Here is a 13,786-nt window from a genome sequence, read left to right on the forward strand (position 1 = left end):
AACAACAACCCATGGCTGTGTTTGCCTTCTGCCCTGAGAGCTCCATTTACAAGGCTTGAAGAGGCAAACCTTTCTTTGCCGTATACTGAAAAGGGATTTTCCCCCTCATTGGTCAGACGCCGCCCCCCCTCCCCCCCGCCCCATCCTGGGTAGAGCGCTAAGAACTTTATCAGAGGCTTCTGATTGGCTGGGTCTTTGCTCCCCTCCCCACCAGCCCGGGATGGGAGAGTTGATCCAAGCTGAGCCCGCCCCTTTGGGAAAGAAAATCCCTTCCAGGGTGCTCTGTGCCATCGGAGAGAGGCTGATGGTGTGGGGCTCCCTTGGGCTGGTGGCAGTGCTGGTGCCCATGGGGCTCCTCGGTCTGGTCCTGCTCTGGGCGCTGGTGGCCGTGACTTCGGGGAGTAAGTAAAGTGGGTGCGGTCCTGGCTCTGTCTGGGCGGGAGCTGGGACAGCAGCTCATCCACCTGGGACAGAATTTCTGCAGCTAGATGCCTGTTCACCTGCTCCTCTGCCTCGCTTGGTTCGGCCTTCCGGGGGGAAAAGCAGAGAGAGCTTATAGGTGGATCCCTCATTTCTTGCTCCTGTCTCCCACCGACATCCTCTGAAACCTGAGACCAGATCCGCAATCCTGGGCGATGACATGCTGACCTTGGGTGCTTGAGCCCGTGTGCGGGGATGCTTAGCTGCCTGCCGGGCTGTATGAGCTTGAAGGTGCTAAGGAGCTCTCTGATGCGGGGTAACTGGATGAGATGAGCTTTTATCTGCTGCCTGTTTGCTGCAGAAGGGGCTAGGACAGCACTTTCCAATAAAAATACAATGGGAGCCAATATGTAACTTGCAAGTTTCTAGCAGCCATGTTTAAAAAATGTTAAAAAGGTATGGGTGACATTAATTTTAAGAATATATTTTACTGGACCCAATAGAGCCAAAATCTCATCAGAACATGTAATCAATGTAAAAAAACTATAAATGAGATGTATTTTCTGTTCTCTGAAATCCAATGTGTGTTTTATACTGAGCGTGTATTTCAATTTTTCTTTTTTAAGATTTTATTTTTAAGTCCTCTCTACACCCAACGTGGGGCTCGAACGTTCAACCCCGAGATCATGAGTCACCCACTCTCCCAAGTGAGCCCGCCAGGCGCCCCCGTGTTCCAGTTCAGATACTAAACTTTCATTGCAAATACTTGATGTGTATTTTGATTTCCTAAGATATAGAGTTGAAAAAGGAACTTTGTATTCTAAGATGTTTTAGACGTACTTAAGTTTCCCAGTAGCTGACTTTAGTATCGGTTTTTAATTTAAAATTAAAACAAAAAATTAAACTAACAAATTACAAAATGAAGAGCTCCTCTATAACCCCAGCCACATGTCAGATGCCCACTAGCCACCGTGGCTGGCATCTGTCTATTTTGCTGGATGGTGCAAGTCAGGTTATAGCTGTTTTTTTATTTTGCTTTGTTTTTTTGTTTTTTGGGGTTTTTTGCTATCTTTTTAGCACTTAATTGCCCAGTGCATAGTAGGTATTCAGTAAATCTGTTCTGGATAAATGAATGAACACAGACCAGAACTGACATCTGAGAAAGCTGAAATGAGACCCGGTTTCATTTCCAGGCTGTAGAGATAACCTCAATTTCAGTCCATTTCAAATCTCTCCCTAGAAATGAGTAGAATCCGATGGGAAGATTTCTTACCTCCCAAGACTCTGTGTTTCCCCCTCCTTTGTTGATCTCGTGAGTGAGATTGTTGAACTGTTTTGAAACTTTTTTCTTTTAATTTAATCTTTTTTTTAAGTGTTGGAGAGGTGGAAGGGAACAAGACTCAGTTTGAGCACTAATGCACACACCTCATTTCTGGAGCTCACGGTGGATGGGGGCTCACGGGCTCGGCTGCTTTGTGGCATAGCTGGTGGGTAAAGCAGATGGAGAGGTCGTTGGACAAGCAGACAGGCAGGATGCTGGATCTGTGCACGACTGGGCGTTTAACGATTATGCGTAAATTAACGATTATATGTAAACAAGTTTAATCTGGTGCCCAGAGTACATGTTGTCAAAGAGTTGGAGGAAAATTGGGAGATAAATCCACTGAGTTAAATGTCTTTGAAATGCAGTTTTATCCAGCGATACTCTACTGAATGCATTTTGTTAGATGACCCACAACATTTGGGAGTTGGGAGTATCCTTACCGTGTTCTTTTGTTGCCAAGGGTCTATACGAAATGGTGTAAAATGCACTTGACCCTACCTGGGGAAGTGCTTTGTCTTTCAAGGGATTAAGCAGGCTGGCATGGGTAATGATTGAGGCACAGTGGGGTGGTTTTGAGGATAGAAATGGTATTATTGAAAAGCCATTGTATGAAAATGGTGGCAGCTGGATATCTGGCTACGGCTGGGAGGGCTGATGGTGGCCTATGGTGGCTGGAAAGATCCAGGCAATGGCTGGAAGGAAGGACAAAGAGGGTTGACAGATGGTGGAAGTGGGGAGGCCCCAGACTGGGGAGGGGGGCTGGGGGATTCCCTGCAGAGGGAGCTGGGTGTCCTGAGGTAGGGGCTCAGCAGGTCGGGAGCCCATGCTGTTCATGCTGTGGTTGTCTTCTGCAGTTGAGAAGGCGGTGGGGGCAGGGATGAGGTGTCCTGAGACCCGCCAGGGAGCAGCACTAGACCCCACCATTCACTGTTGCAGCCCCTTGGTCTGGCTTGTTGGTTCACAGTGGTCAGGGCGGGCCCACTGGGGCGGAACAGGCAGGAGCCTGGGGTGCGGAAAGCAGGAGGAAGAGTGTTTGGGCAGGAAGCACCAGCGTGTGCAGAGGCCTTGATCTGGAGAAGAGCCAGTATGGCTGGAGGGTGAAGGTGGGGTGAGATGTGGCCGGAGGGCAAAGCGAGGCCTGCTCTCGGGGTAAGGACGTCCTTATGAGTGCATGTGGCTGGGGGTGGTGGGCAGGAGACCTAGGAGCTGTTAAACCAGGAGTGATGTGATCAGGTTTAGGTTTTTCAGATGACTTTAACTGTGGACAAGGAATTGTGGACATGGGGGAGAGTTAGGAGGCTACCACCATCATTTAGGCATGAGAAGATGTGGCTTTGCCTAGAGTGATGGCCAAGGAGACTAGACAGACGGAGGGAGGGAGGGAGGCAGAGATGGAGAGAGGGAGGGAGGGAGAGAAAGATGGAGGGAGGAGGGAGGGGAGGGGAAGGAACGATGGCAAGATGGAGGGAGGGAGGGGAGGGAAAGAGATGGAGGGAGGGAGGGGGGATGGAGGGAGGGAGGAAGGGATGAATGTAGAGGGAGGAGGGAGGGAGGGAGCGTGCTGATGAACTGGATTTGGGGTGGCAATAAGGTAAAGGAGTGGAAGCACAGGTGACTCCCAGTCACCAGCCTAAGCCATCAGGACAGTGGTGCCACCTTGCAGGATGGGGAAGAGCAGGTTGGGTAAGGGGTGGGGAGGTCACTCCCAGCCCTACGGGAGAGAGGAGAGCGGGCGTTCTCTCTTTTCCCCTTGAACCCTTAAATGTCCCATTCACGAGTAGGTCAGTGGCCCACGGGTTGGGTCTGTCCTCCTCCTGGCCTTGCCCTCGTTCCATCTGATCTGTGGTTTCCGCCATTCCAGATTCGCTGGCGAGACCGCCCTGCGTGACAGCGTGCACAGGTGAGCAAGTCTCCCGGGAGACCGTATCACACCTCTGGTGACCAGGAGGCAGGATGGGGCGGGGTGGTTGTGGGAACGAAGCAGACCAGCTGCCAGGTGTGATTAGGGACAGCCTCGGAGGGCATGTCCCTGTTCCCAGGAGAGGCCTGTTGGGCGGAGCGAGGCTGGTTCTGGAAAGGCCATCTGGTCATCAGCAGTTAGAGAAGCAAACAGCACACCCGAGGTAAAGCCCGAGGGCTCTGGCCTCATGCCCTGTGGTCCCCAGGTGGAATAAACATCTGTGCCGTGCTGTGCCGGTGATTCTGTTTGCGCTTGGGGTGGAGCAGACGAGAGCCGCAGGGCAAATTCTTTGGCGGGAGAGAAGCATCCTGGGAGTGAAAGGTGTGGCAGTGTTGGAGCACAGGNTCCTGGGAGTGAAGGGTGTGGCAGTGTTGGAGCACAGGAAAATGTCAATTCACTTGAAAGCCCGTGAAGGGTGGGGTGTCATAGTTGGTTCTACAACCCCGTCCCCCAGCCTAAATAGAGGGTTGGAGAAGTACAGAGCTGTTTGCTCCCTGAATCAGCCCTTCCCACCACCTCTGTGCCCCTGAGGCTGGTCTGCCCGATGGTTCTGCCCCCATAAGAGTTCAGGGCGACCCCCTCCTAGCACACACTACTGTCCTCAGGGCAGTAGGTGAGGAGTCAGACTTCCAAGGTTGGCATCCCGGCTGTGTGACCTTGGGTGAGTGAGTTAACCTCTCTGAGCCTCCGCTTGTACCTCTGTAACATGGGGAAAATAAGAGCACCCACCTCCAAGCTGGTTAAGAGGCGTGAGCGGGTTCACGGAAGTGTAGGTCAGTGGTTCTGAGCCGGGACGGTCGTACCCCTCAGGGATGTCTGGCAATGTCTAGAGGTGGTTAGGGTTATGGCAACCTGGTGTCCTTTCAAGTGGGTAGAGGCCAAAGACGACACACAAAGCTCTCAGAAGGGGGCCTCAGCACCTGGGAACAGCGGTTCATATTTACCAAGCACTAAACTAACTGTTAATATTTTAATTTTCCTCTTTACCTTCACGGGAGTGTGCAGCCCTCCAGCCTTCCCCTCCATGGGGAGCAGACAGCTCAGGGCCCAGGTGGAGGGAGGGAGGTGGGAACAAGGATGTCCAAATAGTCTCTGTGGAGTTGGGTCCCCGAGGGTGATGGGCTGTCAAGGTGACACTGTGCCCTCTGCTCTCCAGGGTCAGCTGATCCCCACCTTCCTGTGGGCACCCGATACACTTATCACTTTTCCACCAACACCAGTACTGGCCTGCAGGGGGACCCCGTGGAGGGGAGTGGCCTTGGCCTCCAAGGCTTGGTCATTGTCGACGTGCTTGGCCCGTGCCAGATGGCCTTATGGGTGAGTGTCTTTGGGCAACCTAGAGGTCACAGTGATGCTGGGGAAGGCCAAGGGGAAGCCACAGACCCCTCAGCTTTCCAATAGAGAGGAGATTTCTGAGGAATCTCAAAGTCAATAAGTCAGGACTTGGGAGGTAACATGGGAACATGGCGCCATTTTGGTTGTAGGAGGTGCCCGGGGGGGGGGAGGATAGCTGTGGTTAAAAAAAGAGTGAGGGTATTCCTTGGAGCAAGTAGAACTATGGGTTGGGCACGAGCTGTGTCTTTGGTAGGAATGAGGGTCAAACCTGGGGAGCCTGCAAGTCCCAGGAATGAACAAAGCCAAACCCGGTCAAGAGCCTTGTAGACAAATGGACACACTGGAGGGGATACCCAAGGCCTGGATGGAGCCCCCAGGCCTGCCCTGGGCAACTTTATGCTGGACACTGGGCCTTGCAGTGCCTGGGNTTGTCTTTGGTAGGAATGAGGGTCAAACCTGGGGAGCCTGCAGGTCCCAGGAATGAACAAAGCCAAACCCAGTCAAGAGCCTTGTAGACAAATGGACACACTGGAGGGGATACCCAAGGCCTGGATGGAGCCCCCAGGCCTGCCCTGGGCAACTTTATGCTGGACACTGGGCCTTGCAGTGCCTGGGTCCATGGTTCGGGTTAAAGGCAAGTGGTAAGGCGGCGTGGTGGTATTGGCTCCGGGCTCTGTCGAGGCAGAATTATGAGCTAGACTTGGTGGTCCTAGGTTTTCTCTTATTAAGATTTTCCCCAGATCTCCCTTGTGTTCTCGCAAGTGGAAGTGCTGGCCATTCTTTCCTGTCTCCTTCCTAATGATTCTCCTGTTTTCTGAACAGACCCTCCCATCCTGCATAAATGGCCTCTTAGTTTCACTGGAGTCCTCTCTCATTCATGCTGGAGAAGCAGTTGAACTGGCTGGAGCACTTGCGGACAAGAGTTTTTCAAAAAAACCTTTTTTTTTTTTTTAATGTTTCATGTAGATCACAGGATGGGGTCTTTCGTGGGGTGGCTCTGAGCTGCCTCTGNGTCCTCTCTCATTCATGCTGGAGAAGCAGTTGAACTGGCTGGAGCACTTGTGGACAAGAGTTTTTTAAAAAAACCTTTTTTTTTTTTTTTAATGTTTCATGTAGATCACAGGATGGGGTCTTTCGTGGGGTGGCTCCGAGCTGCCTTTGAATTCTTTTTTTTTTTTTTTTAAGATTTTATTTATTTACTTGACAGAGATAGAGACAGCCAGCAAGAGAGGGAACACAAGCAGGGGGAGTGGGAGAGGAAGAAGCAGGCTTGTAGCAGAGGAGCCTGATGTGGGGCTCGATCCCATAACGCCGGGATCACGCCCTGAGCCGAAGGCAGACGCTTAACCCCTGTGCCACCCAGGCGCCCCTGCCTCTGAATTCTTATTTTTTTTTTAAGATTTTTTTATTTATTTATGCGAGAGAGAACCAGCGAGAGAGGGAACACAGCAGGGGAGTGGGAGAGGAAGAAGCAGGCTCCCAGTGGAGGAGCCAGATGTGGGACTCGATCCNAGGCAGACGCTTAACCCCTGTGCCACCCAGGCGCCCCTGCCTCTGAATTCTTAAACCATCCAAAATGTCTGTTCAGCTCAGACCTGCCACTTTGTCGTCTGTCTGCTCACGTCCATCAACATACCAGCAGCTGTATGGTTTTTTCCACAGGACCAGTTTTCACAAAGCNGGGGAACGCCGGGATCACGCCCTGAGCCAAAGGCAGACGCTTAACGACTGCGCTACCCAGGCGCCCCTGCCTCTGAATTCTTAAACCATCCAAAATGTCTGTTCAGCTCAGACCTGCCACTTTGTTGTCTGTCTGCTCACGTCCATCAACATACCAGCAGCTGTATGGTTTTTTCCACAGGACCAGTTTTCACAAAGCAAATGGTGTGGTGCTGCTGACTCATTCAGTTGCTTTGTTTTTAGCATTAAAAAAAAAGAAAAATTGATGGGAGCCTGGGTGGCTCAGTCAGTTAAGCGTCCGACTCTTGATTTCAGCTCAGGTCACGATCTCGGTTGTCAGAAGGAGCCTTCGTCGGGCTCCACATTGCACGTGGGGCTGCTTAAGATTCTCTCTCTCCTTCTGCCCCTCCCCTTGCTGCACTCTCTCAAAAATTAAAAAAATATCCCCTGGGTATCCCAGGAGAGGTCCCTGACTCATGGTGCTTTCTGCTTCAGCTCCAGGATTTCCAGGTGACATCTATCCTGGGGTCCAAGGTGGCAGTTCTGAGGGAGTCAGAGAATGTGAGGTAAGACACTAGGCCTTGCACCTTGTGGGATTGGACGTGTGAGCCCCAAACGCCCTTCCCACAGCTGCCACATGCTGGACGCTCCAAGTTAGATGGGAAGAGTGATACCCTCTTAGGTTTGGACCTTGTAGGCACCCAGACCAGATCGTCGATGAGGACTGCTGTAGGAGCCTTGCGTGACTCTCAGTAGCCTCCGTGGTCTTCCCTTACCTGGTGGACAGAACTCACTTCCTGTTTCCCTGCCTGTCACCCCCAGCGTGCCCAGATTTTGTGCTTGTCCAGCACCCTCTGGGCATTGTCCTTGAGTACGTTCTGGAAGACACTGGGTGTCTTCCGCTAAAGCCCACCCCTCTCTCCTCCCTGTCTCTGCTGAGATAGGGGTTTTCTTGGAGACCCGTGGCCTTTCCTGTCCCAAGCTAAGCCTCCCTTTTGTGACCTGACCAAGCCTGGAATTCTCTCTCCGGCTTGTTTCCCAGGACTCCCTGACAGTGGCCTCCGTGGCCTCAAAGCTCAGTCCAGACTGAAGACAAGCCCATCTCTGTAGATTCCTCTTCCTTTTTTATTGCAAATTCATTTGTTAAAAAAATAAAGCCTTTGTGCTGGGGTGCAGGGATGGGGGATGCCGAGGGGCAGCTGGATCCCCGCTGAAAGGCGTAGGGTGGTCTCCTCCACAGGGGCGTGTGGGCTATTGTCCTTGGGCTCATCAGAAATGCTAAGTCAGAGGTCTGGGGGTTGTCAGCTCCTTGAGGCCCGACTGACATTTGCTATTCTGGAAGGGGCGGGCACCATTAGCATTTCTCTAGGGCCAGGCCTGAGACCCACAGGGCTACTTCTAGAAGGCCCCCAGATATTAGCTGGAGCTGGAGAGGGGGCAGTGACCTCCCAGGGAGGCACAAGTAGAGACACTTCTGTCCCTCAGAATTCTGCCCTGCTGGCTGGCCGCTGGACTTGATCTCTATTCTACCCCCACACACAACTGTGGGGACTTCAACCACCTGTCACCCCGCTGCCCCCCCATCCCCTCACCTGGCAGATGCAAGACACAGGCTCCTTCCTGCCAGGTGAGGGGTGGCCAGACTAGCACTGGGCTGAATTCTGGCCCCAGCTCCACCCTGACTTGCTGTGTGATCCCCTCGAGTAGCTCCTCCTCCCCACCGGGCCTCTTTTCCTCATCTGGACAGTGATAGAGTCTCAAGTCACTTCCTGGGGTGGGGGTAGGGGGGAATTTGAGACCCATGACCCTGGAGCCAGCTTGTCTGGGTTCGAATCCGAGCTGCTGCCCCAAACAAGTCACATTCTGGTCCTGAGCCTCAGTTTCCTCCTCTGTAATGTGTGTGTGTGTGGGGAAGGCTGGCTCCCTCCCCGGTGGGCTGGGGAAATGAGACTGTTTGGAGTTCAGAACGCCCTTGGACGTGCAGTTTTCGAGTACTTGACGCTGGGCACACGCTGGTACTTCTGGTGCAAGTGTTAGTAAGGCAGGGGGCAGCTTTGAGTCAAGAGTGGGCCGCCCCTTGTGTTTGATTCAGAAGTTGCTGGAGAACCCAGCTCAAGAGGGAAGCAAGGCTGTTTGGAAAGATGTGGGGGTACCCTGGGGGGCTTCCTATGCAACTGACCTATAGCAGAAGGAGCAGGGATATGTGGCCCCCACAGTGAAGAAGGGCTCCGCCTGACTCCGGCCCACCCGTCCCCAGCGCTGCGCTAGGCCGCCACCCGCTGCGCTTCGTCCTGCAGGCAGGGCGCGTGGCCCGCCTGTGTCCCCGCCGCGCGGAGCCGCGCTGGGCGCTGAACGTGAAGCGCGCGGTGCTGAGCCTCCTGCAGGGGCGTCCGGGCACCCGCGCCCCCCAGACCGTCGAAGAGGTGAGGCCGGGAGCCTGGAGGGGGTGGGGGCGGGGGAGGAGCCGGGGGCAGACCAGGAGCTCACGGTCCCGCTGGCCCAGGAGGATGTTGGGCAGGTGTCCCACCACGTACGAGCCCCATGGTGCCCAGCTGCGCAAGACCAAGGACCTGGCCCGCTGCTCCCTGCGCAGAGTGCGCTCCTCCCTGCGCTCCCAGGCTCTCCCCAGGGAGCAGGTAAGTGCCCCCGTCCTCCCGTCCACTCCCCCGGTCCCGCCTTCCTTCCCTCCTCCTTTCTCAGCTCACCCCCCTGCCCCATCTACAAGTCTACATGGTTAGTCCCCTCCTTTCCCTCTTCCTTCCTCCTTCCCTCCAAACTCCTCTGCTCCCTCTGCCGCCTGGCCCCCCACTTCCTCTGCTCCCCTCTTGTCCCTGCAGAGCACATGTTTTGTAAATAGTACCTTTCTGGGGAAGGATAAGAGACGATCCTTGGTGCCCTCAACTACTGTTAGACAAAGTCTGATCCCTGGCGTCCCTCACACCTGCCTCTCCTGTTTTGCATTTTCATCTTGCGGTTTTATGACTTGCCCTGGGGTTCCTGTTCCTGGACTTTCTTCCTTCCCTTGTGCTCCCTGCCCCCCCATCAGCCTTTGCTTGGGCTGCTGGTACTACAACCCTGGGTGGGGGGGCTGAGGTCCCGTGTTGAAGCCCCCGGTGTGCCCCNACAACCCTGGGTGGGGGGGCTGAGGTCCCGTGTTGAAGCCCCCGGTGTGCCCCATCTCACTCCCTCCAGCCCTCCAGGGTTCCCTCACAGCCTGGACCTCCCCTGAGCCCCTGCCTTTCCCGCCCCCATGGTCCAGCAGGCTGGCCTGGCCTCCCGCCTGGCCTGCGTCCAGAATTTCCAGGCTGGCGTGCTGAGGGAGGCCTCCTGCATGGAGCTGGACACCGTGGGGCCCCTCTCTGAGAAGGCAAGTGCTGTGCAGATGCGGACCCCTTTCCTCGCTCACCCTGCTGCGTGCGATGTCCCTGGATCTGGCTGTCACAGGTGACCAAGGGTGGTTGTGAGGACCCTCAGAGGAGCCTTGAGACCTCCTTTGGTGGAGGGGCTCAAGCAGGCCTAGGCTCTGTTCCTCTGTCCCTGTTTGTCTTGAACCGTTTCTGAAAACGGCTATTGTCAGGAGAGTCAGTCTCTTTTTCTAGAAGTTTCTCCAGAAGTTTCTGCTGGCTCACATGGCTCATGCTTGGTCTTGACGTTCTCCCTGGGTTGTCTTCAGTGGAGATAGAATCTTCTGTTTCCCTGCTTTTGTGAGCGAATTCTACCTTCCATCTGATGACCTGACCATTTTGGGGGGCAAGCTGACTCAGCTTTCCTGATTTTCTGGAAAGTCTCTGCCAACACATAGCATTCCCTGGAGCTTGGCTGTCTTCCCCAATTTTGCATGGAAAGAAAGAAGCAAGGCATGCATCTGAGGGAAAAAGATACTTTTTTGTGATTGAAAAACTGTTTCTCTGAATAATAAAAATGATTATTATTGCCGACACTTGGGAAGAAGGATTTACTGTGGGCCAGGAGCTGTGCTGAGTGTTTTATGTGAATTATTTAATTCAGTTCTTACTATGAGCCCATTAGGAAGGTACTGTTATTAGCCACATTGTCAAATAAGGAAGCTGTGCCTCCAAGAGATAAGAGGACTTGTCTGAGTCGCACAGCTAGTGAGAGGCAGAGCTGAGACTCGAACCCCCAGCTCCGTTCTGCAGCCCTGGCCGGTAGCCCTTGAGCTTCTGAATCCAGGCTCACTGCACCACCTGCGGAAGAACCTGGGGCTTCCCAGCATCCTCTCTGGCGCCATGAGACACTGGCTATAAGATCCCAGCCCCACTTGCCTCTTGAGCTCTCCCTCAGGCACCATGCTAGCCGGACGGGGCATCTAGTCCTGTCAAGGCCCAGGGGCTCCCCACTGAGTTGAATGAGCTTTTCATTTTTTTTTCTTCTTTCACTAAGATACAAGTGGTTTTATTTGTTTTTTATTATATCTTAAAAATTTTATTTGACAGAGCCAGGGAGCACAAGCAGGGTGGGGGTGGGGGAAGCCAGAGGGAAAGGGAGAAGCAGGCTCCCGGCTGAGCTGGGAGCCTGATGCAGGACTCGATCCCAGGACCCTGGGATCATGACCCGAGCTGAAGGTGGACACTTAACTGACTGAGCCACCCAGGCACCCCTAAAGATTTATTTATTTTGAGAGAGAGAGAGAGCACGGGGAGGGGGAGAAGGAGAGAGAATCTCAAGCAGACTCGAGGCTGAGTGCAGAGCCCGACTCAGGGCTTGATCTCATCACCCTGAGATCACAGCCTGAGCTCAAACCAAGAGTTGGATGCTCAACCGACTGAGCCACCCAGGCACCCCGTCAGTGGTTTTATTTTTATTTTTTATTTTTAAATTAAAAGGTTTTAATTTACCTGCTGTACAATTAATCCATTTATTTATTATTTTTTAAAAAAGATTTTATTTATTTGACACAGAGAGCACAAGCAGGGGGAATAGCAGGCAGAGGGGGAAGGAGAAGCAGGCTTCTTGAGCCCGACACGGGGCTCGATCCCAGGACCCCGGGTTGGTGACCTGAGCTGAAGGCAGACGCTTCACCGACTGAGCCCCCCAGAAGCCCCCAATTAATCCATTTAAAGCGAACAATTTGATGGCTTCTAGTATACTCAGAGTCGTACACCTACCATGGCAACCAACTTTGCAACATTTTCTTCACTCCACAAACAAATTTCACACCCGTCTGCCGTCACCCCTGTCCCCTGCAGCCCCTGGCAACCACTCTGCGTCTCTGGATTGGTCCGATCTGGACGTATCATTTAGACAGAATCATATAGTATGTGACCTTCTATAACTAGTTTCTTTCACTTTGTGTGTTTCAAGTTTTGTCCACATTGTAGCAGCTGTCTGACCTTTTTATTTTGGAATAGCCTTGGGTTGCGTGGATGGACTTTTCTTGTTCTCTCTGTCAATCCAGGAGGGCTTTGGAGTTAGCCTGTTTGACTGTCGCTCACGGATGGGCATAAAGGTTGTTTCCCATCTTTTGCTGGTAGCAACAATGCTGCCATGACTTTCCTTGTGCTTATCATCCCCCCTCCACACACACCCCTTGTCAGAAACATGCAGAAGGAAGTATTGGTAGGGTTGGGGGCGGCTGTCAGGGGACATTCTTCTCATTCTGGCTTTCCTCCATATGGTCATCCCCATCTAGTGCCTCCCACATCAGATCCGGACGATGGAGATGTTACTCCAAGCAGCCTCTTGTATGAATGGGAGGAAACAGAGTCTCAAGCTACAGTGGTCACAGTGGCCACGTCAGTGAGGAAGCTGTGCCTGGCTCAGACCACAAGCTTTGAGGTAAGTGCTTTCTCCAGCCCTGAGCCAGAATCTGGCGTGGGTCCCTGGGACGCCCTCTTTTTTGCCAAATCCTTTATGGTTTTGATGTTCAGGATCAGGGCTGCTACGTACGGTTGCTCGGGTTGTGTACTGCACAGCTGTGCCTGGTTACAAAAGCAAAAGGAGGGGAAGAGATCTAACTTGTGTGCCAAACCTTGTGCCCCAGTACAGGTATGATATGAGCAAAGAGGAGACCTTTCTTTCATCTGTATATGGACAAATAGTCCTGTTGGGGTCTCATGCTATCTTTCTGAGCGGGGTAAGGATGTGGCTGAGCACTTTGGACAGGGGTCTCAAGCAGAAGACATTGGAGATGAGACCTGGGGGTGTCTCTTTAAAATCAAGGGGAGAAGGAACTCTGAAAAAAGCTTGGAAAGGACCAGAGTCTGGAGCCTGAGCCCTGAGGACGGGTCTGGGGAGCAGGTCACCTAGCATCACTGGAGCTGGACAGTGAGGACTAGCAGGGCAGTCTCCTGCAGGTCCTCATGGTCAGGATGATTTCTAGAATGTTCCAGGCACATAGCAATCTTTGTCCCACCATCCCTGCCATTCACAGCTCTGGGTGCCCCCACCAGTGACATTTTGGAGACTTTCACCACAGCCATGATTTCTGCCCCATCTCAGAGTCGCTGCTGACTTAGCGTGAGAGCCAGGGACTCTCCTGGAAGGCATGAGAGATGTGGGATTTTTGATTCAGGCCTCAGCACCTGTGTGCTGAGAAGAGCAGAAAGGGGTGTTTTCCCTCTGATCCCCTAACTGCCTGGGAGGGTTCACACTGTCCTTGTTTGTTTATTCCGGATAATACCTATTTCACTGGCTGCTTACGCAGGACCTAGGATTTGGGGAACTGAAATTGGTCATTCAGGGGCCGGGCAGAGCGGGGTCCCTGTCTCCAGCTGTAGGCATGGTGCCGAGTGTCCCAGGCACATCCTTGCCCTCCAAAGACCCGCTTTCCGGCAGCACTTGGGTGTGGGGGCTCCTCAGATATGCAGATGCCCACACCCTGAGCCTCGATATTCTGACCTGGCAGGTGGGGGCTGGGAACAGTGTCTGGGTGCATCGCTCTGGGTGTCTCCGTGTTTCTCACGCAGAGTCGGGACGCACGAGGATGTTGGGAGGCCGGTGCCCAGCCAGCCGTAGCCCTCAGGTCCAGCAGCACCCTTAGGCTGGAATTCTTGGCACCAAAGTGCCTCCTGGGAGTCCTGCCTTGGCAAGGTGAAGTGTTTGCTCTG

The 13,786-nt window shown here is 53.4% G+C and overlaps 1 protein-coding gene across 1 annotated transcript in view; it reads left to right on the forward strand.

Moving 5' to 3' along the window:
• Positions 1-205: 205 nt before the first annotated feature.
• LOC100479676 overlaps positions 206-13,786 on the forward strand; it is a 126,611-nt gene continuing 113,030 nt past the window's right edge. Inside the window, 10 exon segments of the mRNA XM_034670366.1 lie at positions 206-405; positions 1,929-1,955; positions 3,619-3,644; positions 4,861-5,021; positions 7,215-7,285; positions 8,977-9,147; positions 9,226-9,355; positions 9,982-10,110; positions 10,112-10,163; positions 12,385-12,515. Of these exon segments, the coding sequence (XP_034526257.1) occupies positions 221-405; positions 1,929-1,955; positions 3,619-3,644; positions 4,861-5,021; positions 7,215-7,285; positions 8,977-9,147; positions 9,226-9,355; positions 9,982-10,110; positions 10,112-10,163; positions 12,385-12,515 (1,083 nt within the window). The 5' untranslated portion in view covers positions 206-220.

Source organism: Ailuropoda melanoleuca, chromosome 10 (assembly GCF_002007445.2).
Source record: "Ailuropoda melanoleuca isolate Jingjing chromosome 10, ASM200744v2, whole genome shotgun sequence".
Lineage (NCBI taxonomy): Eukaryota > Metazoa > Chordata > Mammalia > Carnivora > Ursidae > Ailuropoda > Ailuropoda melanoleuca.